The 26,940-nt window shown below is 38.9% G+C and overlaps 1 protein-coding gene across 1 annotated transcript in view; it reads left to right on the top strand.

Annotated features, from left to right (window-relative positions):
* LOC140242597 (uncharacterized) overlaps positions 1 to 26,940 on the top strand; it is a 50,792-nt gene that overhangs the window by 7,246 nt on the left and 16,606 nt on the right. Inside the window, exon 2 of the mRNA XM_072322348.1 lies at positions 17,322 to 17,630. Within this exon, the coding sequence (XP_072178449.1) occupies positions 17,363 to 17,630 (268 nt within the window). The 5' untranslated portion in view covers positions 17,322 to 17,362. The remainder of the gene's footprint in view (positions 1 to 17,321; positions 17,631 to 26,940) is intronic.

Below are 26,940 nucleotides of genomic sequence, written 5' to 3'. Positions count from 1 at the left end.
GTCCAGAAATATGTTCCGCGGAGACTACACTGTACGTCTAGCTTCACGGAATCCTTTCTCATAGAAGAGAATCGTGAATGTAAAACGTCACGAGTAAAAATTCCTCCGGACCAAGAAATTTTTCTGTATGCAACCTAGGTTGCTCACTTTCCGTGTTGTATTTGCCCAGCTGCTAGTATTTAAGCGTAAGTGCATGCAGTAGGGTAGTTAGCGCGATAGCGCAGTACCATGCATGTACTGCTGGCATGCATACACAATGTATATTATGACATCACAGAGAAAACCAGTGCATGCGAGTGCAAGTGCGTGCCGCGGGGGATCGAAGCGGGCCTCGCAGCTAGCTGGGTAGGTGTGCTAGCTGACAAGGATGCGCGCTTAGCCTTAGAAACATGCACGCTTTGAATGTGATAAACGCAGTGAATAGCACCGCCCACTGGAGTACGTTTGACAGTGAATTTTCATTACGCTCGCGACCCACTTTTTCGTCAAGGTTTTAACAGCGTGAGGATGAAAAATACCCTGTTTTTATTTGCTCATAACTTCACCGTTACCCATGATTATGGTGAGAAATTTTGCACATGTATTATGTTAACTATGGACATCATGGATATATCATATGTTTTTGTGTGAAATGACGTGTATTTCTCCAGTTGCAAAAATCTACCAGACACCCTAATCTGAATGTAGCTATCTCAGCTCACAGCGATCAGATTAAGTATGGTATCCTTAAAAAGATAATACTTGTTTTGCCTTTCTCTCAGCAGCCGAGTCGCGGAAGCGCAGCGATTGATTGAAGATTGGGGTTGTTCGTGTTGTATGTATTGCGTGTGCATGTGTGCGCGTACATGGGTATGAATTGATGGAATGTATTATAATTAAATGTGTATTATTTTGCAATTAATTAATTTGTATTATTGTTTGTATGAAAAGAAAAAAAAGATTGACAAAATCAAACTAGACTCGGAATTTGTCAACACTGACAAATTAGGTGATCCGATCTATTCGGAAATCAATGATTTGAGTCCTGATCCCAACAGGCATGACCATACAGGTTTCATCTGTGTTTAGGGGACATTGGCCGTGTGATGTTTGGATTCTCATTTAGGAAAGGGAGTCATACCGTATCTGCCATCTTTGGTACCAAATTCCGTATACACTATAACGAAGACACAGAATGAAGTATATTTGACCTTTGACCCACCTTTGCACTCCCAAAATGGCATCTGAGGAAAAAGTGGTTATTTTGCGAAATGATTCTTGCGACATCGTCTATACGTGTGCAAAATATGGCAAAGATAGGACACATATTCACCAAGATACAAGATAAAACATTTATGACCTTTGACCCTACTTTACATATACCCAAGATGGTGTCCGATCAAGTAGTTGCTATTTTATGAAATAATGTACATGACATGAACAAACATGAACTAAACATGTGCAAAATATAGGGGTGATAGGGTATGTTTTTCTTGAGTTATTGCAAAGAAAGTTGCAGAAAGAAAGAAATATATCAATACATCGAAGATAAGCTTTAATTTCAACCAAGTTTTTGACGTGATCCTGACACGGTATGAAAAAATGGAGAGCACATCTGTGATAGCGCAAAGTCTCAGCTACAACATATTAAAATCTGGGAGAAATTCACCAAAGGGTAAGTGAGCTAGTGCTCGATAAAGACAATCATGTCAATTTTCACATCTAGAAAAATTCCCTCCCATAGAGATAACACGTCATAACGAAGATAAAGAAAGAAGTATATATGACCTTTGACCCCACTTTACACAGACAATATATCATCTGAGCAAAAAGTGCTTATTTTGTGAAATGATCCTTGTAACATGGTCTTTGAGTGTGCAAAATATGAGAAAGATAGGACATGTATTCACCAAGATACAGGATGAAACATTTATGACCTTTGACCCTAATTTACATACCCAAGATGGCGTCTGATCAAGTAGTTGTTATTTTATGAAATAATGTACATGACATGAACTAAACATGTGCAAAATATGGTGGTGATAGGGGCTGTTTTTCTTGAGTTATTGCAAAGAAAGTTGCAGAAAGAAAGAAATATCTCAATACATTGAAGATAAGCTTTAATTTCAACCAAGTTTTTAGACGTGATGTCGACGTCATATGAAAAAATGGAGGGCACACTTATGATAGCCCAAAGTCTCAGCTACGACATATTTAAATCTGGGAGAAATTCACCGAAGCATAAGTGAGCTAGTGCTCGAAAAAGATAGTCATGTCAATTTTCATTTCCAGAAAAACTGCACTCTCATAGAGATAACACGTAAACTGGTCAAATTTGACAAGGTTACTTTCAAACCATTTTTACGAGGTGATGCCGTCATCCAATCAAAATTGTGTAATTACATTAATGAAAGAACATTAAATAAGCTACAACATACTGAAATCTGGGTGAAAATCGGCAAAGGATTAGTGAGATAGTGTGAGTGACCTTGAAATTTGATGACGTCATTTTGAAAATTTACTTTCTTTATTTTATTAAGAAATTTGATATCTTTTAATCATTATCCCAGCATTGCCAACCCATGAAATGACATGTACAATTCATGAACAAGAAAAAAAAAAAACAATTATGAACAATGTCAAACTAAGAATTAAATTCATTTATTGCGTTAATTTTTAACCTCCTGTCTGTATTTCTTTTAAACTAACTACTTTTATCCCTCACTGCTCGACAGAAAAAGAAATTATATCAAACTAAAAATTAGACTTATTATGTCGCTTTAAATATTTCTCTCCTTTTCTATATAGTTGCTTTTCTGATGTGAAAAAAACAACAACAACAAACCTCAAAACAGCCAATGGAAGGCACCAATATTGCCAAACAACAGATTTCCAAATAGTGGAAAACAAACACATCTTTTTCTATTTTGTTTTTCTCTAACTTGGTCATATTGTACCTACACCAAATGTTGGTGAAATAATAATATTTCATTTTTGTGCGTCATTCTTTTCCATGTTTCCTTCTTTTTCATGGCACAAAAATCAACGCATTTTCTGTCCTTGACAATAACATTTCACTCAATTCAAGTAACATGTCAGCAGCATCTCCACGAGTTGCAATTCTGCGTGTGTCGGCGTGCTGTTATATTTTGTTTAGCTGAAAAAAAAAGAAGAAGGATGTGTTTAATACATGGGTGTGATTAATACGTGTACCCTTGTTACCCAAAAGTAATGATATGTTTAGTAACTCATAACTATGTAAATTTTGTACTTTAATCTAATCTGTATAATTTTTGCTATGTTGTCTTAGGAGTTAACGATTTTGAAAAATTTACAACTTGCCTGAAAGCAATGATTTATTGCTTCATCCGCACACATTACGTCACTTTTCTCCACTTATGCCCTACATACAATGTATGTGCAGAGGGTATTCATAGTCTGGGAGCTAGCGACCACTCAATTTACCCCATCAAGCCCAAAAGGTTTGACCCCTCAGAGTTGTTGGGGCCACCCTCCTCATTCACAAAATGCGCGTCAGCCTGATCCCTGAGGGTGGGTTCGGCCCCCAGGGACCCCCCTAAAAGGGCCCTTGGCGGGTGTAATTTACCCCATGGAGCCCATGGACCAAACTTGGTGTAAAAGAATGTCCTATGGGTGTACATCATAAAAATATAAAAACTGACAAAATATCTGGTTGGGAAAGGGGTTGCCAGACCGCTAGTTTGCAGGCACAAACCCTTGTTGGTGGTGAATGAGTCTGCGCCAAGACTACACTTTCCCATAGGCCCTGTACTGTAGCATCTCCCAACAGTCCGAGGGACAGTGTCAGTTTAGTGCATGTAGTAGTCTTGGCGCAGACCCCTATACTCCTAACAAGGGTTTGGCCTATATCCTGGGACCCAGGGTAGTATGGAGGCACAAATTGACCAGGCACAAATTGACCAGGCACAATAGAACACACGCACACACACACACACACACACACACACAACTCACGCGCACACATTTATGTTCCGCACATGACTCTATATACATTGTACAAGTACACAAAACATGTCACTTGAATTGGTAATCTAATTCTACAGCCACAGCACCTGCACATAATACAGGTCAGACCTAATTAAAGATGTTCATACTTTTTGAATGTTTTACATGGATACTATCAATGAACCTTCAAGCAAGAACTCGAAAGCAAGATCTCAACCGAGATGTAGTTGTTATGTTTTACTGGCCACGCAGCCTGCTTATCCTTCATTATGTTTCCATATATTAGCATGTATGTCACAAATAGTTTTTGGAAATGCTGAAACAAGCCCTTTGTTGTCTACCCTATATAATATGATGCATGACTTGATTTGTAATTGCCAGGGTCAATGACAACTAAATTATACGCATGAACTGCATTATAACTGCATAACTATTCGTGACACCCTGAAGGTAGTGAAAGTTGATTTTTTTTTTTGGGGGGGGGGGGGTGTAGGCAAAGTATCTCACAAATGAGTTGATAAAAAATGTTGATATAAACATGTTAAGAGAACACAAGAACAATCATGTGGATGCTCTCAACATGCATGCTATAGTTTAAAGAAATCAAGCTAGCATTTCATTCAGTTGGTAATTTGATGTTTCAATTTTGCGTGTAATGTCAAGGGTTAATGACAATCATAATATGCTATCGTTGCAGTATGTGACACCATAGATTGAGTTTTGTTTGTGTGGGGATGGAAAATTTTAAGATGATTATAGAAATGAGGAGTTGACAAAAGTGCTGACATAAAGAGAACACATCAAGACAGTTAGTTAACACTCTCAACCTGCATGATAGAGCTTAGCGTTTCATTCAAGTGATGATTCAGTGTTTCAACTTGGTGTGTAATACTGGCCAGGGTCAATGGCAGTGCAGTTTGCAGTATGTGATACAATTGAGTTTCATTTGTGTTGGGGCTGGGAATTATTATAAAGTTATAATGTATCTCCAGAATTATCATAAAGTTATAATGTATCTCCATTATAAAGTATCTCCAGGAACAAAAAGTCCGGCGACAAAAGTGCTGAAATAAGTGTTCTATAGTAAACCTTATTATTTAATGTTTCAAGGAAGTTCAGGAATACATCTGATTTGGAATTTATTAAAATCAAATAAAGGAAATACTGGCATGAATGTTGTAATCCTTGCCATTTTTCGTGATATCCATTAGCCAAAACCTCCAAAAATTTTTTTTTTTTAGGTTTTCAAAAAAAAAAAAAATCATGTAAGGATTGAGAGTTGGTTTTTGCATTTTAAACATAAAATCATGAGAAAAAAGAAGTACTCCAAGCTGTATCTGACTTCCTTTTGTTGACACGAACTTTATAAAAGTTATATTGAACACTGTTGATAATATGGTTTACTTCAATGTGCTATATAACTGGTCTTTAGTGCTTTTGTGGTTGGTCTGAAACTGAAGTCTCTACTCACAACACAGGGTTCATTTCAGCATTTTCTGAAAAGCTATGGTGTCTCATGAGGTGAATACATAATAGATGCAGGGCCAGTATAACATAATACAACTTCACACAAATTCTACATTCTCTTAAGTGTTCCTGCTTGAATGTACATTAATAGCATCCATGTAAAACATTCAAAAATAGTGAATTTCCTATAGGTCTGACATTTATTATACATGTGCAAGGTATCATGGCTGTAGAAACCTGTGAGATGTGTTTTGTGTAAAGGTATGTAGGTACATGAAGAAATATGTGAACGCGTGTGCGTGTGTGTGTGTGTGTGTGTGTGTGTGTGCATGTTCTATTGTGCCTGGTCAATTTGTGCCTGCAAACTACCCTGGGTCCCAGGATATAGGCCAAACCCTTGTTAGGAGTATAGGGGTCTGCGCCAAGACTACTGCATGCACTAAACTGGCACTGTCCCTCGGACTGTTGGGAGACGCTACAGTACAGGACCTATGGGAAAGTGTAGTCTTGGTGCAGACTCATTCACCACCAACAAGGGTTTGTGCCTGCAAACTAGCGGTCTGGCAACCCCTTTCCCAACCAGATATTTTGTCAGTTTTTATATTTTTATGATGTACACCCATAGGACATTCTTTTACACCAAGTTTGGTCCATGGGCTCCATGGGGTAAATTACACCCGCCAAGGGCCCTTTTAGGGGGGTCCCTGGGGGCCGAACCCACCCTCAGGGATCAGGCTGACGCGCATTTTGTGAATGAGGAGGGTGGCCCCAACAACTCTGAGGGGTCAAACCTTTTGGGCTTGATGGGGTAAATTGAGTGGTCGCTAGCTCCCAGATTTTTTTTTTCATTTACGGATTGAGCTACAGAGTACAGTGTATGTGTTTTGAGCTGAGTGTAACATTGCTCAAAGCACATATGTTGTAAGAGGCAGGAGGGGCCAATACGATAATCTACAATGCGCCATCTTATCCTTCAAAGTCCAAATATATATGTATACATCCATGCTAGAATCTTGTGAGAAAGGAGAGCACAAAAAGTAAACAGGTGTACGATCCAAATACATGCACAATGTACCTGCCCATTTTCATTGCAATTTCATATATAAAGAAATGAAAACTCTAGTACTTGTGAATAGCAAAAACAGAACCATTGTGTACACGTATTAGATTCCATTCATTCTATTCAACTCTACTTCATGTCATTGAATAGAATGGTTAAACTTGCATGCTCATGCTACAGTAGGGTGTCTGGAGCATTTTTGTAACTTTTGAAATTCTCTGAAAAACGAATTGTGAACTATTTTATATGAAAGAGGATTACAACATTAAGAACACATTTCAAATTTCATGGCGAAACGATGTTTCTTATCTCGAGAAATTTAACTTTCAAATCACAGCAATATTACCCCACTTTTCTCCGAGAACGCTCCAAAATGTGTCCAAATCAGTACGCCGGAAAGTTGCATTCGCGTGTGGATCTCGAGCAATCGGATAATGAGCGTACAGCGGTTAGAAAATACGCGTAACAAGCGCTGAAGCCACTCCCCCACAATGTCGTCACACGCATGTGGTGTTTGTGTATATGTGTGTGTGTGTGTGTGTACACATTTGTATGTGCTCGCTACCCTTACCGTGCCACACAGCGCAGTTGTTTACACTACAGACCCACAAAACCCCCCCCCCCCAATCATCGCGATAAAGCTAGCGCGAAAGCATGCTCTTGTCGGCGTGCGAGAATTATGCGCCAGCTAGCCGCGCAGTGCTACCTTGGGCAGCTAGCCTCGCAATCGCGCTGCAGTATCAGTACATTAGCAGCTCGCGGATATGGGATATCGCCACGCACATGCACGCACCGTGACCATGCATGTGAGTGATGCCAGCGCTGTACAGGAAGCATGTCGTCCAGCAGCTTCTTGCGTGAAAATGATGCCAAATTACCACCATCCATAAAAGCATTAAAGAGCCTACAGGCTATAGTAATCTTTTGAAAAAACCTCGATTTGAAGTTCAGTAACAAATATCGGTATTCGTAATAGGTCTACTCGATCGTACTCACAGTTTCCCGTTCAATCGTGTCTTCTACGCGTAGGCCTGGGAAGAAATTGCTCATTTACGATTGAGCTGTGGCTCTACGGCCTACGTATGCATACAACTTATTTGTTTGCGATAACTGCCACATCGGCTGTCTGAGAAAAGCGAGAGTCAATGTTGTCAATAGTGTTTTGTTTGTGACTGTGGTTGTAGTTATTGAGTCTACACGAAGGCACGTGGCATTTAGCATTGTCCATTTGTAAACTGTGGTGTGGAATCGGTGTGTATAGTTAACATCGTGCGTTGCACAATCATGCTGTCGACCGGGGTAGCGCGCGCTGTAGCAACACAAGCTAGCTAGGTCGACAGCGCGTGCCCGGCTATGCCATGCATGCCTGCTGCGTAGCTGGCATGTTCCTGCTGCTGCGCTGCCTAGCCTGGCTGCGCTGTGCAGCGATAGCGAGTAGCACTGCATGCACTAGACGGGGTCGTATGTATACGTATGTACACACACACACACACACACACACACACACAGGCGTTCTACATACACACATCATACACACGCAATCCAGCTTCGCGCCGCGAACGCCATGTGGCTGCGTTGCATGTTGAATTTAAATATGCATGACCCCAAATACGCGAAGTTACCATGGATCCTTGCATACGAAGCCACGCCTTGAACGTTCGCTAGAGCCGAAAAATTATTGCAAGGGGTGCTTTCAAGGCAAAAATCCACAGTCGAAGACGTGGAGCTAGCGAAAAACTAACCACACCATCGGATTCAGCATATCCTAAACTACTCACATGCTACACCTGGTGCAAGTACCGAAGCAGATGCTGAGATATGGGGATAAACGTGTTTCTAACGACATTTACACCTATTTATTGGCGGATTTATGTACCAGCGCTCTAATACATGATGGAGACAAACTCCTTCTTTCATATGATACCAAATTTGTTAGGATTTGAGGTCGGCATCGACTGTGGAAAACTCAATAAAGGCGAAATCCGGCTCAAAATCGCTTGCCAAAATCGGCGCACCTCGCGTTTGCGCGGCGTCCTATGGGAGTTGCGTGTTGTGAGATAGGGCGCGCAATGGTCCGAAGGTAGGAAGGGCACGATCCGACACCCTAGTTACAGATTGTATGTTCGAAACCATTGCTCTCATAAACATTGAATATAATGCACTTTGACCACTGAGCTACAGTATATGAAAATAATGATTTTTTGTGAGAGGCATTGTACAACACTGTACTGTTGAAGATATGCAGTATTTGATCAAAAATCTGATTGCCACTTAGAGACAGTTTTTGCTTTTGATGGACAGATCCTGAGGATGCCAAATCATTGAAATAATCCACACAAACATGGACCATTTTTATCTAATACTTTTTCTCATGATCCTAAACCTGCTCTATTTTTGCTTTGATACAGTGTAATACAATAATGATAATGATGATCCACAGCATTTGTATAGTGCCATACACCCCCCTGTTGTAGAAACATTCAAAGGTGCAGACTCTTTCAAGAGAGTTTAGAATAGCAATTGAATGCGTGGTGAAAAATGTGAGTCTTGAGTGAGGCTTTGAAGTGATCCAGTTTGTCAATTTCACAGAGAAAAGATGGGAAGGAGTTCCATAGGCGAGGAGCGGTAGAGGAAAATGCCTGTCTCCGTATCCCTTGAGACGTGTGATGGGCATTTGGAGAGTAAGGCCAGATGAACAAAGGCCAGGGCGAGGCTGCCACCTCTTGATTAGGGAAGACAGGTATCCTATGGCCAGACCATCAATGGCCTTAAATGTGAGCAGTAGGATCTTGAAATCAATTCTGTTCTTGATGGGAAGCAGGGAGGTGGGATGTCCCCACCTCCCTGTGGGAAGCCAGTGCAGCTCAGCCAGGACAGGGGTGATGTGATCATGAATACTTCCTCAGTCCAGTGAGCAAACAGTGCCACTGCATTCTGTAGGGCCGACTACTTGAAGTCTGCTCAAGGTTGCAGATCATGGAAAGCAGCTAGAATAATGTATTCAGTAAGCAATTTAACACAATGCTCATGAAAATTGACAGAACCTCTCTTTATGTGGCAGTATGAATAAATTTTGGAATAAAAAATGCATTGTCAGATGCTTAAATTTGGGTGTACTGTTAATATGAAATTCAACAAAAGATCTTCAGTTTCAAAGTTTAATATCAATGAAACTTGTACACAGACTATACTTTGGTCATAATACATTGTATATTGGAATACTGCCACCCAAGAACCAGTATTACAATTGGAGAGATGAAAATATAATTGTTTTAGCCTCTACAAGTTCTATCAATATCTGTCAGCACTACCAGTATTTCTTTCTAGTGTGGAGTGTAATAAGACTGAATTGTCTAGTATATCTGCCTTAATTAATTGTAGGTGATCCGAGTATCCTCTCGGATCACCTTCTGTATCTGTACGGATTCTTTGTTGGTTCTTCTTCTTCTTTATTTCTGGACAAAAGTTGTGTATCTACGTACTCAGAAAGTACTCAGAGTATCAACTTCAAACTCATACCATATATGTATCATGTCCAAAGACGACAATTTATAAAATCATAGTGATCAGTCGACCGTGACGTCACTATGACGTCATTATATGAAAACACATTTTCACTCCTATCTCATTAATGGAATGGAATTTTTCAATGAAATTTACGTCACATATAGTTCAAGTCAAGCGCATTCTACTCATATAATCAAAATTCATATTTTCTCTTAAAACATGCGCGTACGCGCGCGTTGAAATATTTGTATGCTCAAATCGAGCTCAAATTTATTTTGCACACGTTTCAGACCAATCGGAGCATTTTTTGAAAAATTGAAAAAATTGGACGGACGCGTACGCGCGCGCACATATACGCACGCACAGCTCTTATGCAATAGAAATTTCCCATTTTTTCACATTTATCGGATGCCTATAATGTCAAGGAATATTTCTACCAGTTTCAAGTCAATCCGACTCAATATGACGTCACACGGGCCCGTCAAAGTTGAAAATTCCGCGCGCGCGTCATGGTGATATACAGTGCAACAATGCAAAAAAAAACGCCAATTTTGAATCCGATTTTACTCGTCAGGATGGACGGTGACCCCCCATTTTTTTTACATATTCTGAAAGCTGATGAGTTTTACATGTCATTTCATGGGTTGGCGATGCTGGAAAAATGATGAAAAGATATCAAATTTCTTAATAAAATAAAAAAAGTAAATTTTCAAAATGACGTCATCGAATTTTAAGTTCACTCAAGCATATCTCACTTATTCTTTTGTTGATTTTCATCCAAATTTCAATATGTTGTAGCTTATTAAATGGTATTTCAGTCATATAATAACAACATTTTGATTGGATGACGGCATCACCTCTTAAAAAGGGATTAAAAGTAACATTGTCAAATTTGACCAGTTTACGTGTTATCTCTATGGAGTGCAGTTTTTCTGGAAATGAAAACTGACATGACTATCTTTATCGAGCACTAGCTCACTTATGCTTCGGTGAATTTCTCCCATATTTTAGTATGTTGTAGCTGAGACTTTGGGGCTATCGTAAGTGTGCCCTTCGTTTTTCATACGGAGTCGGCATCACGTCAAAAAACTTGGTTGAAATTAAAGCTTATCTTCGATGTATTGAAATATTTCTTCCTTTTCTGCAACTTTCTTTGCAATAACTCAAGAAAAACATACCTATCACCACCATATTTTGCACATGTTTAGTTCATGTCACGTACATTATTTCACAAAATGACAACTACTTGATCAGACACCATCTTGGGTATGTATATTAGGGTCAAAGGTCATAGATGTTTTTATCCTGTATCTTGGTGAATACATGTCCTATCTTTCCCATATTTTGCACACGTAAAGACCATGTTACAAGGATCATTTCACAAATAACCATTTTTGGCTTAGAGGTCATCTTGTCTGTGCAAAGTGGGGTCAAAGGTCATATGTACTTTTTCCCTGTATCTTCGTTATGACGTGTTATCTTTATGGGAAGGTAAATTTTTCTAGATGTAAAAATTGACCTGATTGTCTTTATCGACGACTAGCTCACTTACCCTTCGGTGAATTTCTCCCAGATTTTAGTATGTTGTAGCCAATTTAATACTCTTTAAGTTTTGTTCAATCAAAGTTTTAATCGGATGATGTCTTCACCTCGTGAAAATGGATATAATGTAACCTTGTCAAATTTAACCAGTTTACGTGTTATCTCTATGGGAGGGAATTTTTCTGGAAATGAAAATTGACATGACGGTCTTTACGAGCACTAGCTCACTACTCTTCGGTGAATTTCTCCCAGATTTTAGTATGTTGTAGCTGAGACTTTGAGCTGTCGTCGAGGTTCTCTCTATTTTTCATACGACGCCGAGATTACGTCAAAAAACTTGGTTGAAATCAAACTTATCTTCGATGCATTGAGATATTTCATTCTTTCTGCAACTTTCTCTGCAATAACTCAAGAAAAACACCCCCTATCATCCCCATATTTTGCACATGTTTAGTTCATGTCATGTACATTATTTCATAAAATAACAACTACTTGATCAGACGTCATCTTGGGTATGTAAATTAGGGTCAAAGGTCATAAATGTATCATCTTGTATCTTAGTAAATACATGTCTTATCTTTTCCATATTTTGCACACGTAAAGACCATGTTACAAGGGATCATTTCACAAAATAACCACTTTTTGCCTCAGATGCCATCTTTGGCTGTGCAAAGTGGGGTCAAAGGTCATATGTACTTCATTTTGTATCTTCGTTATAGTGTATACGGAATTTTGGTACCAAAGATGGCAGACCTGACTCCCTTTTCTAAATGAGAATCCAAACATCACACGGCCAATGTTCCTAAACACAGATGAAACCTGTATGGTCATGCCTATATTGGGATCAGAACTCAAATCATTGATTTTCGAAAAGATCGGATCACCTAATTTGTCAGTGTTGACAAATTCCAAGTCTAGTTTTCTTTTTGGATTTATTTCAAATTATTCTCTTCAGAGAAAATTTGCTTTGTAAAGTATCATGAGGTTCACTTTCTACATGTAGTAATATGAGTTCCGACGAATGTAAATTTGTGTTAAAAGGTCGCTACAACATTCATCTGTATTTACCCACCAACACAAAATGAGAAAGAGAACCTGTTACATGTACAGTGCATGTATAATATTTTCATCAATGATATAAAGCGATGTACAATGTACACGGTTCTGGGATCCGGTTTCATGAAGTCATCACATGAATGTCTTTTACATAAATCTCAGATGGCACAGTTGTTCATAAATGTTACATTGTAGCTACAGTACATGTATGAGAGAAGTAAAATTTTGTCCATTTCATGAGTCTCTCATGCTACTAAGTGTGACTTATGAGCAAAAAATCTCTCATACGGGCTGTACATTTGTACAAAGACTTTCATGAAATGGACCCCTGGAGCTTGTCATAAACCGTTCAGCATCCTGTACATTGAGTAGAATACTTTAACTACTCTTTCAAATATCTTTAGAATGATTGTTATTCTGTACATTGTACACTACTTCACACTCCAACCTGAAGCATGTGTCATGGCATATGATGTGTCTCAGCATCAGTGTAGGACTCTGCCTAGCTGAGAAGGTGTCCTTGTGCCTCCTTGTCCCATCTTTCATCTCAGTCTCCTGTGGCAAAGGGCATGAATACCCCTCAGCAACGCAACATATCAATTGCAATTACAATTTAGGGACTGACGATGAAGTAGTGTAGCAACCGTCAAAACAGTACTGTAGAAAGGAAGCATCAAGTCTTCTTTTACGTCAGCCCAAACTTTGCCAAGAAGTGGGGAGAAAAAAAAAAGGCTAGAAGCATAGCCTTGTACTCCTGGCTAGGAAAAACGTACATCATGGTGTTGGGGATCCAGAGAGCTAGAGAGTAGCAAGTGTGATTTTTTCTCTAAGCCTGCCCAATACTGTTGATGAGGATGAACAACTTTTAATGTTCCACAGCCGTACGTGATTCCTTTAATGGGGGTACCGTATTCTTTTTGTTTTTGTATGGTTATCTGCAATCACAGTGCTTCTTTTTTTTTCAGACCAAGAAAATATCAGATCATGTCATATTGTATTTTAGTTTTTACAATGTGCATGTTGATAATTTTGAGTGCAGACTTTTGTCATTCATTATTTCATAAGCCCAAACCAGTAGTCTTTCTTGTTTTATTTTCTGTGACTGATGAATTCTTCCAAGGCAAAACGGAAATGAAAGACTGAAGATATCACTGCCATCCAAGTCACTCACAGCGAGAGGCTCTGAAGAATTCCCTCTACCTCACCTACATGTAATGGGAGTACAGCATGCAGTATTAAGACTCCTCCATCTCTCCCCCCTTTCTTTTCCCTCTTCTCACATCACCTCATGCCTGAGCAGGGACTTGTAATCATGCTGTACCCTACAAGATGCCTCTACAACGTGTGTGAAATAAAAGACAATGTACTGAATATTTAGCTCTTACCAGTACCTTCACCCTTATGGCTCATTTCAATTTGCTCTATCATGTATCCCCTACAAGGCACCAGAGAGAAATCTCTACTGTAGGTTAGCTATCTTGAATGCAGTTATGAAGATTACTCCAGTCCATATAAATACTCACTGTAATACTGTAAAACACAATATTTTGCGGCATATAATTTTTGCGAATCGGAGTCGATGGCCTGTTTCGCAGCATGAAATTTTCAATGCATAGTGTAGACAAGAACTTTCAGGTGCATTTAATTTCACAAATCTTGGCTCTCATGAAATTCGCAAATCTAAAATGCACGCGAACATTCCTCATTTTATAGTATGCTAATATGACGCAATTTAAGGATTGTTTGAGAAAGGGGAGGTAGCCCAGTCAACTGTTAAAGGTGCTATGCTGTCCAAAGTGCTCTAGTTTCACCAATGTAAATGGACTAGTGTAGGAGTCTGCTATTGTACATGTATCCGATGTGGTATTTACTTTAAAGTGATGGAATTTCTATTTGCTGGGAAATGAACTGTTGCCTACCCTGCAAGGTCAAACTATTGTGTTACCCCTCAGAATGAATGCAGGAATGCCCATAAACATGCAATCAATATTGCTCAATTCATACCCATTCTTCCCTCTATACATCAACAAATTGTATTTCATCATGAAAAAAAAAGAAGCTTTGTAAACACAGGAAATAGAACATAAAAAAAAAAAGATTACAGCGTCCACATGATATTATGGTCGTCCTGATATCAAAGAGAAAATGATAGTTAGATTCATACTGTGCTGGCTTAACTTCAAAAACACTACCCTCCAAATTTCCTGGATTTGATGAAATCTTTATTTTTTTTTTTGTGCTTTGTTTTGTTTTTGTTCTTTTTACTTTACTTTTATTTTGAAAGTCAATTTAGGTACAGTGGATTTTCCTATGAAGAAAAGATGAATATTGTTCATGTCAGACACCTTGTTGGAACTGGAAGTGTTAAGATATTGAAAGTGTGTGTTCCTTTCATTCATTTGGCGTCGCCCTGGCATGGCCCTGCTGGAAGAGAGGACAACACTTTGTTCCTTATAAAGGTCTCAAGAATATACCTGTCGGTAGCATTGTACACATCATAGAGTAATAACAATTCAAATCGCCCTCCGCGATTTGCGTTTGCATAAACCGGTATGCAGCCAAAATGCATAATTTGAATCGTGTTTTTAGTGATGCATCATCAGAATTGTGATTCAAGTTATGCAGTCTTGGTACGTGTGAAAACAGTCTCAGCCTTGATTCGTGAAGTTCAGAGTTGTGATCTAAACAAGAGGAAGGAAAGCACATGATTGAAAAACAGAACTTTCTATTTTCTCCTACTTAATATTGTGGTTGTGGATGTGCATTGGGGAGTCCGAGTGTGCACATGACTGTAGCAAACATGGACTTTGCTGCCTTTCTACAGTACCCTTCAATCCCATACAGTGTACTCCAGACATGTACAGGTACAATGTCCAGACGAGAGTCAGAGTACAACACAATGTATTTTCTCATTGCTTGTCTGCCTATGGCACATATTCATTACAGGGATTTTCCTGAGTAACCATACACAAGGAAGTAATTAACCAACTTGGCAGCTCTATTATACAACTCAATCCTTGCCAAATACCCTCTCTACTGAGTATCAGTCACAAATGGCATTTTAAGTTTGGCTGACATTGACTAGTACAGTGTGTGATACAAAGTTTAATTTGGATGTTCATAGTCATCCATCACTACTACATGTACTATGGTTCATTTATTAGTGTTGAGTGCATTATGCTCCAGATGTTGCCTCTGTAATGTACAATTTTTGACATTATGCCAATAATGTATGGAGAATGCAGCCCTTTCCATATGATGCTCCTACATTGTTACATAAGAAGTGAATGACAAAATCTGAATTATAGTACATCATAGAATTACAATAAATATCGGAGCAACTTGGTCAGTCAGGAGTTGACCATGAACATGAACGGCCTTTCCACTTGGTCGTTCATGAGGTGGTCAAGATGAGACCTTTCCACTTTAATAGTCATTAATGAGCCAGTTACGATAGAGCTGTTCATCTTGTTTATTACATGTACTGTATATTGTATCAGGATTACATGTATTATGCTGGTGTGCTTCGGATAACTCCTCATGCTCAGTCCATCATTCACATTGTATGTACATACAGCTATGGCCTCAGATCATACAGTAGATAATGAAGACAGTACCTAGTGAAATCTGCACAGATTCAGGGTGCTACATAACTTTATTTCACCACTTGCCCAGTCAGGCAAGCAGATTTTCAAATTTGATGCAAAACACTTGCCCAAATATCAATTTTACTTGCCCGAAAAAAGCCCAAAATATAAGAAAATATAGAAAGTCATGTGTACAGGTAAGTTAAGGACTTAATAAAATACAATCATTTGAATAAACAGCACACATTGATTTGCAAGCTTAAAGGGTGTGTACAGTTCTGGTTGAGGTGAGAATTTCGCATTTAACGTTTTGGGAGATATTCAAAATCCACTTTATTTGATGAAAATCAGTTTTGGAATGGCCGAGATATCCAAAAACAAGGTGAAACAAAGATCCTAATAAAAGGCGTGGCCTGTCACCTTTTATTATTATCACTTTTTTGGAAACCAATTTTCATCAAATAAATGTTGAATCCTTCTTAGAATTACATGCTCTTTCATATTTCATAAGAAGTTTCTCACTTAGGAATGTTCAAAACATGAATCCCCACCTCACCCAGTATTGTACAGTTCCTTTAAACGCAATGTTATGGAGTAACAAACTTGGTCCGATCAAGTGTTGCCTTTGCATTGCTTTGGGACTTCTTCACGTACAGTGTTAGTGTGGGAAAGTTGCTAAAATGAAATATTAAGTGTGTTGCGTCACTTAACAGCCATTATCTTTGGGCTTCTGTATGGTTAATTTTGTGGGCTTGTTGGGGGATTTAAGTGAAAAAAAGTAGCTTCAAAGTTTTTGCTTGCCCAATTCGGGCAAGCATTTGTTCTTATTGTTCAAAACACTTGCCGGAATCTGATTTTCACTTGCCCTGGGCAATCAGGCAAGTGCTTATGTAGCACCCTGAGATTATAATAAAAAGTACCACATTTGTAACTGATAGAAGCTTTTGACATTACAGAGCTAAAGCATTGTGGTACTTCAGCTTTTGTATTCTTTTTACTAATACTATAAATACCAAATATGTTTGTTTTTATGCTTTGACTTTCACATGCTTACTGTATATGGATATGTGTTTTATGTTTTTTGAAACATGGCTGTTACTCATACCACACTGTTTTGTTCCCCCTACCTTTTACAGGTATGCATTGAACCCAGCCCAGGGAGCTCCAACCAGCCAACATGCCTCTAATCAAGAGAGAGGTTGAACCTGTCTTGGTTAGCAGGGTGGACATCGGCCGAGAAATCTCCAATGAGCTGGAGTGTGTCACAAACTTCACATTGGCCAGTATTATTCGCCAGCTGAGTAACCTAGGCAAGCATGCAGAAGACATCTTTGGGGAGCTGTACCGGGAGGCCATGGGGCTGTCACACCGTGCCAACACACTACAGGATCGCATTGATAAACTCTCCGACAAGGTTACAAAGCTGGATGCCACTAGAGATCAAGGTAATACTAACATCACACCTAGAAATACAAGACACTTCTATAGTGATTCTCTGTTTACCAACACAAATTATTTTCTCCATTTACCAAGCTACAGTTGAGTCACACGACTTTTTTTTTCTAATTCAGACTTTCAAAATTTGTAAACCATAACAGCTTTTTTGGACAAGTCCTGTGCTAGCCTTTTGTCAAGGCCCTCTCGCTGTATGGTGAAGAGAGCCCGGCTGAGTGGGGTTGCGCGAGGGCCTTTTGAGATCTGCTTCGCATCCTTTTGTTAGCCCTTTGAATTACCGACTTTTGCTCCCCGATTTCGGGAGCAAAAGTCGGGGTCCAATCAGCGTGTCTGTCTGCTCGAACCCGATTTGAATAGAGCGAATGCACGCCGCTGCCGCAGACCTCACAGAACTCTACACACAGAGTGTGTAGAGTTCCGTGGCAGACCTCCTCGGGTGGTCAGTGATGCATGCGAACAGGCATGACCACCAAGGCTGAGGATGCGGGGAGCGCGCCATTCCATTGGTTGACCGGAAGCCATTAAAATGAGTATTCAGAAGGGTTCACGTGTCATGAATAATAATGTGTGAAGCAGATCTCAAAAGGCCCTCGCGCTGGCGCGCTCGGCTGGGCTCGCTTCGCTCGCCCATTACAGCGAGAGGGCCTTGACAAAAGGCTAGTCCTGTGCAGACAATTGTATGTTTATTATTAATGTTTTTGTATTATGTAAAATTTTGAATTTCTTAGGGCTAGCAGATTTATGTAATCTGTAATAGTTAAACCACATCTTCATAATTGTATACTTGTCTATCTTGGCCTATGAAGTCCAAATTTGTGCAGGAAATGGAAAAAAAGTATCGTCTGTAGGGATTTGAATGGGTGGTCACCTCAGTTGCTTTGGTACACTAACTTACTTCCTTGTACTAAAGTGAACACTGTTATGCATGAAATAAATGAGAATCCCTCAGATATTTACATACAATGGATCCCCATTTGGCGTGGCCAGGGATTGTAGTGTGATGTCATCAGCAGCACTCATTGTACACCAACACGAATATTGTACGCCTGAAGAAAGAGTCCCCTCTACTGTTACAACCCTATGATAGTCAACAAGAACTGCAATGACAGATCTATGCAAAGGATGACTTATATTATTTTGATCACTATTTTCAAAGACACTGAATTTCAACAGAATATCGTGATGAGGTCTAAATGTGTTTCTGCAATGCATAATTTACCTTGGTACACTTATAGTACATGTATGTAGAAGGCTGAATGTGCAGTGCACAAATTGTACAGTGTAGAGTGTCTCATTCATATTTTTCTTTCTCCAGACCGGAAATCCAAGTTACACAAAGATTCCTGCTGAACAAGCATGATCTAAAAATGTTCATACATTTATACAATAGTATCTTGTGCATCACATCCTGTATCTATGGGTCACTTACAAGTACCGGTACAAATGTACCTGCATCCTTTATGTGGTTTGCTAATGTGGACATTTTCACAAAAGTAAAAATTTACTCTGTGTAATTTGTAACTCAGTGGAATATTTAACATATTAAACTATTATGGATTAGAATAAATAAACCAACAATCCATGGTGTTGCACTTCCCAGTGGCCCCATGTTTTTGTCCGTTGAATATTGTCAGCACACATACAGTACAGGTATGATACATTAGTATGCATACAATCATCCCAAACTAGGCAACATTTTCACCTCAAGCCCATTTTCAATAGGGAAATATTGCACCATTTTGTAATTTTCTATAGTTTTCCCTTCCATTCTCACTACGGTACTCTGAAAAATGATGATATCCCACTTGAGAAGAGATGTGAATTTTTGTCACTGCGATGTGCTCAGTGCATGCATTCATTATGCTCAAGAGTCGGTGGCCAACAACACTGGCTGCAGTATACACCGTAGAAGCAATACAGTAGGCTGGTTGGCTTCACAACAACACTGGCTGCAGTATACACCGTAGAAGCAATACAGTAGGCTGGTTGGCTTCACAACAACACTGGCTGCAGTATACACCGTAGAAGCAATACAGTAGGCTGGCTGGCTTGCTTCCATTTCACTTGTTGCCATGAAGTGGAAGTCACATGACAGAAAGCGGAGAAGGTTCACACTGCAAATTGTGTAATGCAGTTTAAGCAAAGGTTTAATAAAAAGTCATGCACCTGTGTGCAATTTCTCTGCCAATATTTTTGGTGAATTTTGGCAAAGTTACTTGTAAGATTTTTCTAATGTTTGTCATGTTTTCCTATTTGTGCGAATGACCCTCTCTACTGGGTACAGTTATTTCCTGAAAAAGAATGTTAATCCTTTCTAAAACAGGTCATGTGCCTATAAAGGTGTCTCAGTGATCACTATGGGCAACTATATCACTGGAGGTACATTGTACATGTATCAAGCAGCAAGTGATGATGCACAGTGTGTACATTGCACATTGTACACCCTGTACACATGTACATTACTTCTGATACTGTATAGACCTTATGCATATGACGTCACACGGTCTTACCAACTGAAGGGCGCCCTCCCTCAGAGGGCAAGCAATGCGTTGCTAGAGCGTGCTTTTACACGCGAGGCAATGGGCATTTACACACAACATCGGTGTTTCTTTTACTGTCTTTTCTATTGCATGTAATCTACAGTGTACAGCCCTAGATCGGGAAATTCAAGCTTGTATAGCAAAATCGACATTTGAGGTATGCATTGCACTCACCAGGTTAATGATATATCCACCATTTTGGCACAATTTTCATGAAAAAAGATGCAACTACCAGCGGTCGTAACAGCTCATCAACCTACGAATCCGTTAGCCAATCACATGTGAGGTAGATTTCTACGTGTTTTTTTTTACTTAAACACGTACCTCGCATGTGATTGGCTAATGAAATTCAAAACGGCGATGTTGCAGTATGGATACAAATTTCTGCGATATAATCTAGGAATTCTCTAGTTACTGTGAGTATTTCGATTGCACAATGTGAGAAAATTATCCTAATATTGCTGCATAATGTGTCATGTCATACATGTCAAACTTGTTTGATGGTAAAAAAAAAAACTGCCACTGGCCTGAGGACTGGCGGCGAGTGAGGCGATCGCCGCTAGCGCGCATAAGAAAAGCACATAGGTAGCTGCATGCCTGCATTGTCAAGGACTTCGCTTGCCCTCTAAAGATGGCGTCGCGAGAGGTTGTCAGTGAGTGATGACGTAAATGCATAAGGTCTATTTTGTGAGCATTGTACAAATATTCTGTTTCATACAATGTAGGTAGGGACTTCTGTAGCAATTTTACAAGTGTTTGAATTTGTGATCAAGAACCTCAGAGACAAAATGAGAAATACTACACACCTGTAGAATCATATCCCACATAAAGAAAAGAGTAAGTCAGAAAATATATGTTTGGCTTTTCTACAGGTACCTTACAGTTTTGCTGATGTACAGTTGTACAACTGTACTTGTAGCATTAAGCCAGCAGAAAAGTCGTATTCAGGTAGTTCATGGTTTATTTTGAAATCTTATAGAATGGCCATCAGTCATTGTTATAAGTTACATTGTACACTGTACAAAAACATACGGTGAATTGTTGGTGTGTTCAGGAAAGTCACTTAAGAATTTAGACAGCCTTGCTTCCGAGGATCAACTTTCCAAATCAAGTCGTTGAGAAATAATTCCTTCATTATGTTTTGCATTAGTCCTTAGTACTGCTGTACAAGTACAGGATTTGCTATCAAGTCTCAAAGATCACGAGAGTTTATCGTAGTAGTTTTAAGAAGGTTGCTATTCTTGAAGTCTACAGCAAGCTATGGAATGCAGGAAAGAGCTGTTTGAAGCAGGAAATGGAAGCTCCAGCGTGTGCTGCTCTCTCCCATCTAAAAGGGAAGGCACCAAAAGAGCCCTAAATGTCATTGAAGGTGACATGTGTAAATGTGATTTCCTGGTAGATGATATTTTCTGACTTAGGAAGGAAGGCTGTCTAGGAGAAGTCGTATCTGGTAATTATTGCAGTTTGAGGCACATTGCAGATTAGTGCTCGCTGTTCCTGTGGGGCTGTGTGCATTTTGATCATTCCAATGTGGGCTATGATTGCTATTGATGGTGCATTGTCTCCCTTGAAATATCCCGTTCAGAGTTTACCGGTACTCCAGTACAACGTGCAGTACAAGCTGTACAATGTATAGTGTGCTCCACCCACAATGTACAACTGTACATACGCTTTCCTGGTTATGACATGTTGATTTGAGGCACACATCATTTAATTAGTACATTTACTTGAAAGATTTCCCTTGCTACGTACGTAGTGTAGTGGGAATATTCAATTTGTCTAGCTAGCAGCACAAATCATTTCTAATAACCTAAAAACAGTTGATACAAGATGAATACATGCAGTGTACTGTACATAAAGTATGTAGGTGCATGGTTTATTTTAACAATATTTCCTTTTCATGATATAATTCTTCAGCATATTAACATTACTGTACATACTACATGTAATTACTACATTGTATGTACATGTACCTTGTACAGTATGATGTCGCATGTTGAAGAAATGCCTAGCTTAGAATTTTTTCCTTTAATTGTATCCCCCTACTGATAAAAAAAAAACAACAACAACAACACCAAAACAAAAACAAAATCAATGATATTTTGATTCATATTATTGTTCTGATGATACAGGAAGTACACCTATCAGTTTCGTTTAAAATTGTACAGGATGTCCGAAGATGATATTAAAGTTTGCTCTTTCGTGTACAGTGTACATATTGTTCATGACATTTTCTTTTGTATCAAAGGTACTGTATCAAGGAAAAGCCACCTTCTTGCCAGATCTGATTCTGTAAATTTTATACATAGGTGTAAATATTATGTACAAGTGTACACATTGCAAGTTCGGTGCTGGTGGTACAGTAGTGCTAGTGCTGACCGGTGATAAAACCGAACTTGAAATCAGTCAGTGTTGGAAGGTTGACCTAAAAACTTATTTATGATGTATTTCCGGTTGCTGGTGCTGGGCTCAGTGTTGAATGTCGTCTGCTGAACTGAGCTCCCCCATTTGTGATAGCAATTTACAATAAATGTACATGTTTCGTTTTGTTTTTTTTCCCCATTGGCTAACACTAGCCCCTACTAAGGCGTGGGGATTTGCGATTATCATCTTTGTCATTTCAAGTTCGGTGCTGTTGTTATAGCATTGCCGAGAGAGACCCACATTCACTTCCATTAGATGCATGTTTTACGTTCAAAGTTTAGATGCTAATGTGATGGTCACCCATACAACGTACACAAACACTCTAGACAAGTCCACAGTTTACATAGATCTGAGCATGGGAGCAAAATTAATTTGTTGTATTATAAAGACAGGTTGGAATTTGTGGTGTTTTAATCTGTCTTCCTCACTATGTGAATAAAATTAAGCAGTCACGGCTACCTTAATCTTTTACTGTTTGACTGTAATCACACACAATCACTTTTTTCGTCACACAATTCCTGTGGACTTTGTGATGGTTTGATACCAATACCTTGTGCCAGGGGATTGATAATTGTGATTAGTATCGTTGTGTTAATCTGACCGTCAGTGTTGGAGCTCGATAAATTATAAGGCAGTTGTTTTTAGGAGCTAGCACTAGCACTAGCACTAGCACTACACCGAACTTGGGATCACTCATTGTGTGCCTGCAGATCTTTACACATCTACAATGTCTTGTTATTTTACTCTTTACATTGAAGAAACTGTCGCAAGGCCAACCAGCTTAGACAAACTGCCTGCAATAATTCAGTTTAACTGTATTTATTTCAGATAGCCCCAACAGGCAGTGATTACAATGTAAGTATATGTCACGCATACGTACAGCCCCTGTACAGTGTAAACACTGTATGTGCCACACTACAAGTAGTTGATCAGTAGGCCTTCTCCTTGAATTGCTGAAAGACAAAGTACATTTGTATACATTTGTAGGCCTAAAAATGTAAAAGGCATTTTGGAGTTAATAAAATTCTTCCTCAGATCTTACTTCACCAAAAAAAAAAGAAAAAAAAATATTTATATACTTTGTAGGCCTACATGTGCTTGTAGCTCACTGAAGTTCCATTGTGTAACTGTATGGTACAGTAAATTATTTTGCTTAAATCTACTTTTTAGTGATGTAAAAGAGGAATTTCTTCTTTAGTTTGTTAAGACTTTATAATTGCACTTGCCAGTTGAACCAACAGGGTATAATTACTGTATGATAAAATCTCCATTCTTATAGCACCAGTGATGGATAGTTGAAAAGCTGTTCCTACAGGTACTGCATGCAATGCTACAATTGTAACAAACGGTTTACTAGCAATATCATGCTACAATGGTACAATATATAGACATTTACAGTTGTACCTCATTGTCTGTCTGTACGAAATACAAATACAGTGTACATTGATAGAAAATATTTTGTGTAATAATCCAAATGAACATGAAGAACATACATTGTAATTGGTCTGTCATTAGGCCTATACCGGTAGTTTTTGTTGAAGATGTATGATTGTAAAGTGTACATGTGTCTAATTGTAGTGCAGTTGTAGGCACATTTTGTATTGCTCTACAGTGTAATTGATTTCTTCGCACACTCTACAAGGAGCACAATTGTTTTCCAGCACTTTGAGCATCTATTACAGTAAAAGGCGAAGTTGTTGTTGTTGTTGGGGCCTTATGTATTTCCTGTTTGGTCTACATGTATCTCCTCCCGAGCCGTCGGCTCCAGGCCCCCGAGACCGGTGCCGTCGGCAGCGGGAGGGTCTCTTACATACATGCCTTCGACTGGGTTTCGTCCGCGCTCCGCCTCCGTGTCGACGTTGAGGACGAAAAAGAAAAATTAATTAGATAGATGCATAATGCATTTTTGTGCATGACGACAGAGCCGAGCGTTTAAATATTCACCGATCCTGCGCTGGACTCCTGCTTTCTCGATCGTCCATCTTTTAGCTTGCAGAGACAGTGGGGATACTAGAGATGATGGCGTGCAGCGAAATCTCTGTCATCTTCCAGCGGACACGCACGCACGCACACATATACTCTCGGGTACGGTATGCCAGTGTGTGGCCTGCGCCTGTGTATGTATTGACGATGGTTACACGAAACACTATCTGCGTGCACGTGATTGGACACTCATTATGGTATAATACACGGCGCGGTCATATAAGTACAAGGGCATTTACGCACAGCGATGTCGCCATTCGTGTGCCCAAATGAAAACAACGAATGCTGTTATTTAATTTTATTTTGCACAACTGCAGGATACTATGCAACTCAGGTACGTCATTTAGTTTACTCTCAAGTCGGGTATCATTGTACTCAGACTGTTCAGGACGGCTAAATATCCACTTAAATTTTGTCCTTGCCGATCGTACCCTTCCATATCAGAGTACACGCGCCGCTGTTCATTCGTTTACTGCATGGCTGCTGTAAACATGAATATTCATAAGACGAGCGGACGTGTGGGAAACCCTCGCTTTGCTGACCGCCAATTTTTGAAGTTACAAGTGGACATCAAATGTGTGGTTCTATGTTGCATCAAGCCAAGTTTTGGTGATAAAAATAAAAAAGAGGGAGCAAATGACGACAAAAATATTCTTCTTTCTCCTATAACGTTGGAAAAGAAATATTTAAGAAAAAATACGAGGCCCTGAGACCCATTCCCACGGGTGCGTACTTATTAAACCTAATGACTATGATCTCCCCCTCCCCAATTATATCACTGATGATAATAATGATAATATGATGATAATAATAATAATAATAATAATAATAATAATAATAATAATAATAATAATAATAATAATAATAATAATGATAATGATAATGATAATGATAATGATAATGATGATAATAATAATAATAATAATGATAGTTATAATACTAATAATAACAATAATGATGATAATAATGATGATAATGTACAGTCTGAAGCAGAAGAAGAAGGACATTAATGATTACATTGTATGATAATAATGGTAATAAAAATGTACAGTCTGAAGCAGATAAACGGGTGGTTCTATGATCCATCAAACCAAGGTTTGGTGATAAAAACAAAAAGAAGAGAGCAAACGAAGACGAAAATATTTTATTTCTCTCAGCACAATAGTAACAAAAACACTAGGGTCTGAGTATATGAAGTAGTCCTACTCAGCAATGTTAGTGCAGTGAAGCAGTTTTGGACAGTTTGCGCAGGACTGTCTTCAGAAAAGCTTTTTATCAAGAGCAGAAAATGGGGGAAACAGATTTGTACAATTCTTAACAAATTAACATTTCCGCCTCCCTTGGTTGATCATCCCTATATTATGACTCTACTCTCTCCTCTCCCCTAAATAATAATGATAATGTTGGTAATAATGATAATGATAATAACAATAATAATACACTGAAATAATGATAGTAATACAATAGGCCAATGCAAATGAATGGGGAGGGGGTGCTATGATCCATAACTTAAGAGTGGGTGGAAGAGACACAGACAGGTACTGGATTGTTTTGATGTTTAAAATGAAATAGCAATGATAATGAAGCTATTTGAAACGTCTATCAGTCGTAGAGTAACCTTGACATGACGGGAAAAAAAAGACATTCACTATCCTTGACCGATAAACTTTTTTCCTTAATTCCCTTGATTCATCCCCATGTCAATGAATAATATAAAATAGTAATAAAACCGAATGACTATGATCTCCCCTCCCACAAAATAACAATAACAATAACAATAACAATAATAATGATAATGCTAATCATTATGATAATAAAAACAATGAACAGTATCAATGAGATAAACGGGTGGTTCTAGATCCATTAAACCAAGTTTTTGATTATGAAAACAGAAATGAGGGAGCAAATGAAGACGAAAATATTCTTTGTGTATTTCTTCTCTCATAACGTGGTTGAAGAATATTAAAGGAAAAATACGAAGCCCTGAGACCCGAGGATTCCCACGGGTGCCTAATACTTATAAAACCTAATGACTATGATCCCCCTCCCCAAATAACAATAATAATTATAATAGCAATATAACAATAGGGGCCTAATAAGAATAATAATATGATAATAATGATGATGTTTAGTCTGAAGCAGATAAACGGATGGTTCTATGATATATCAAACCAGGGAGGTGACCTCCTGATCAAACCAAGTTTTGGTGATAAAAAACAAAAAGGAGGGAGCAATTGAAGACGATCAAAAATATTATATTTTTCTCTCATAACGTGGGAAAAGAAATAGGAATGAAAAAAAAAATGCTAGGCCTTGAGACCAGCCATGGATTCCCTCGGGTGCCTGCATGGAT

The sequence above is a fragment of the Diadema setosum genome, chromosome 19, assembly GCF_964275005.1.
Source record: "Diadema setosum chromosome 19, eeDiaSeto1, whole genome shotgun sequence".
NCBI classification, from domain to species: Eukaryota; Metazoa; Echinodermata; class Echinoidea; order Diadematoida; family Diadematidae; genus Diadema; species Diadema setosum.
Note: the sequence above shows the minus strand (reverse complement) of the source record. Positions and strands in the feature narration are given on the sequence as shown.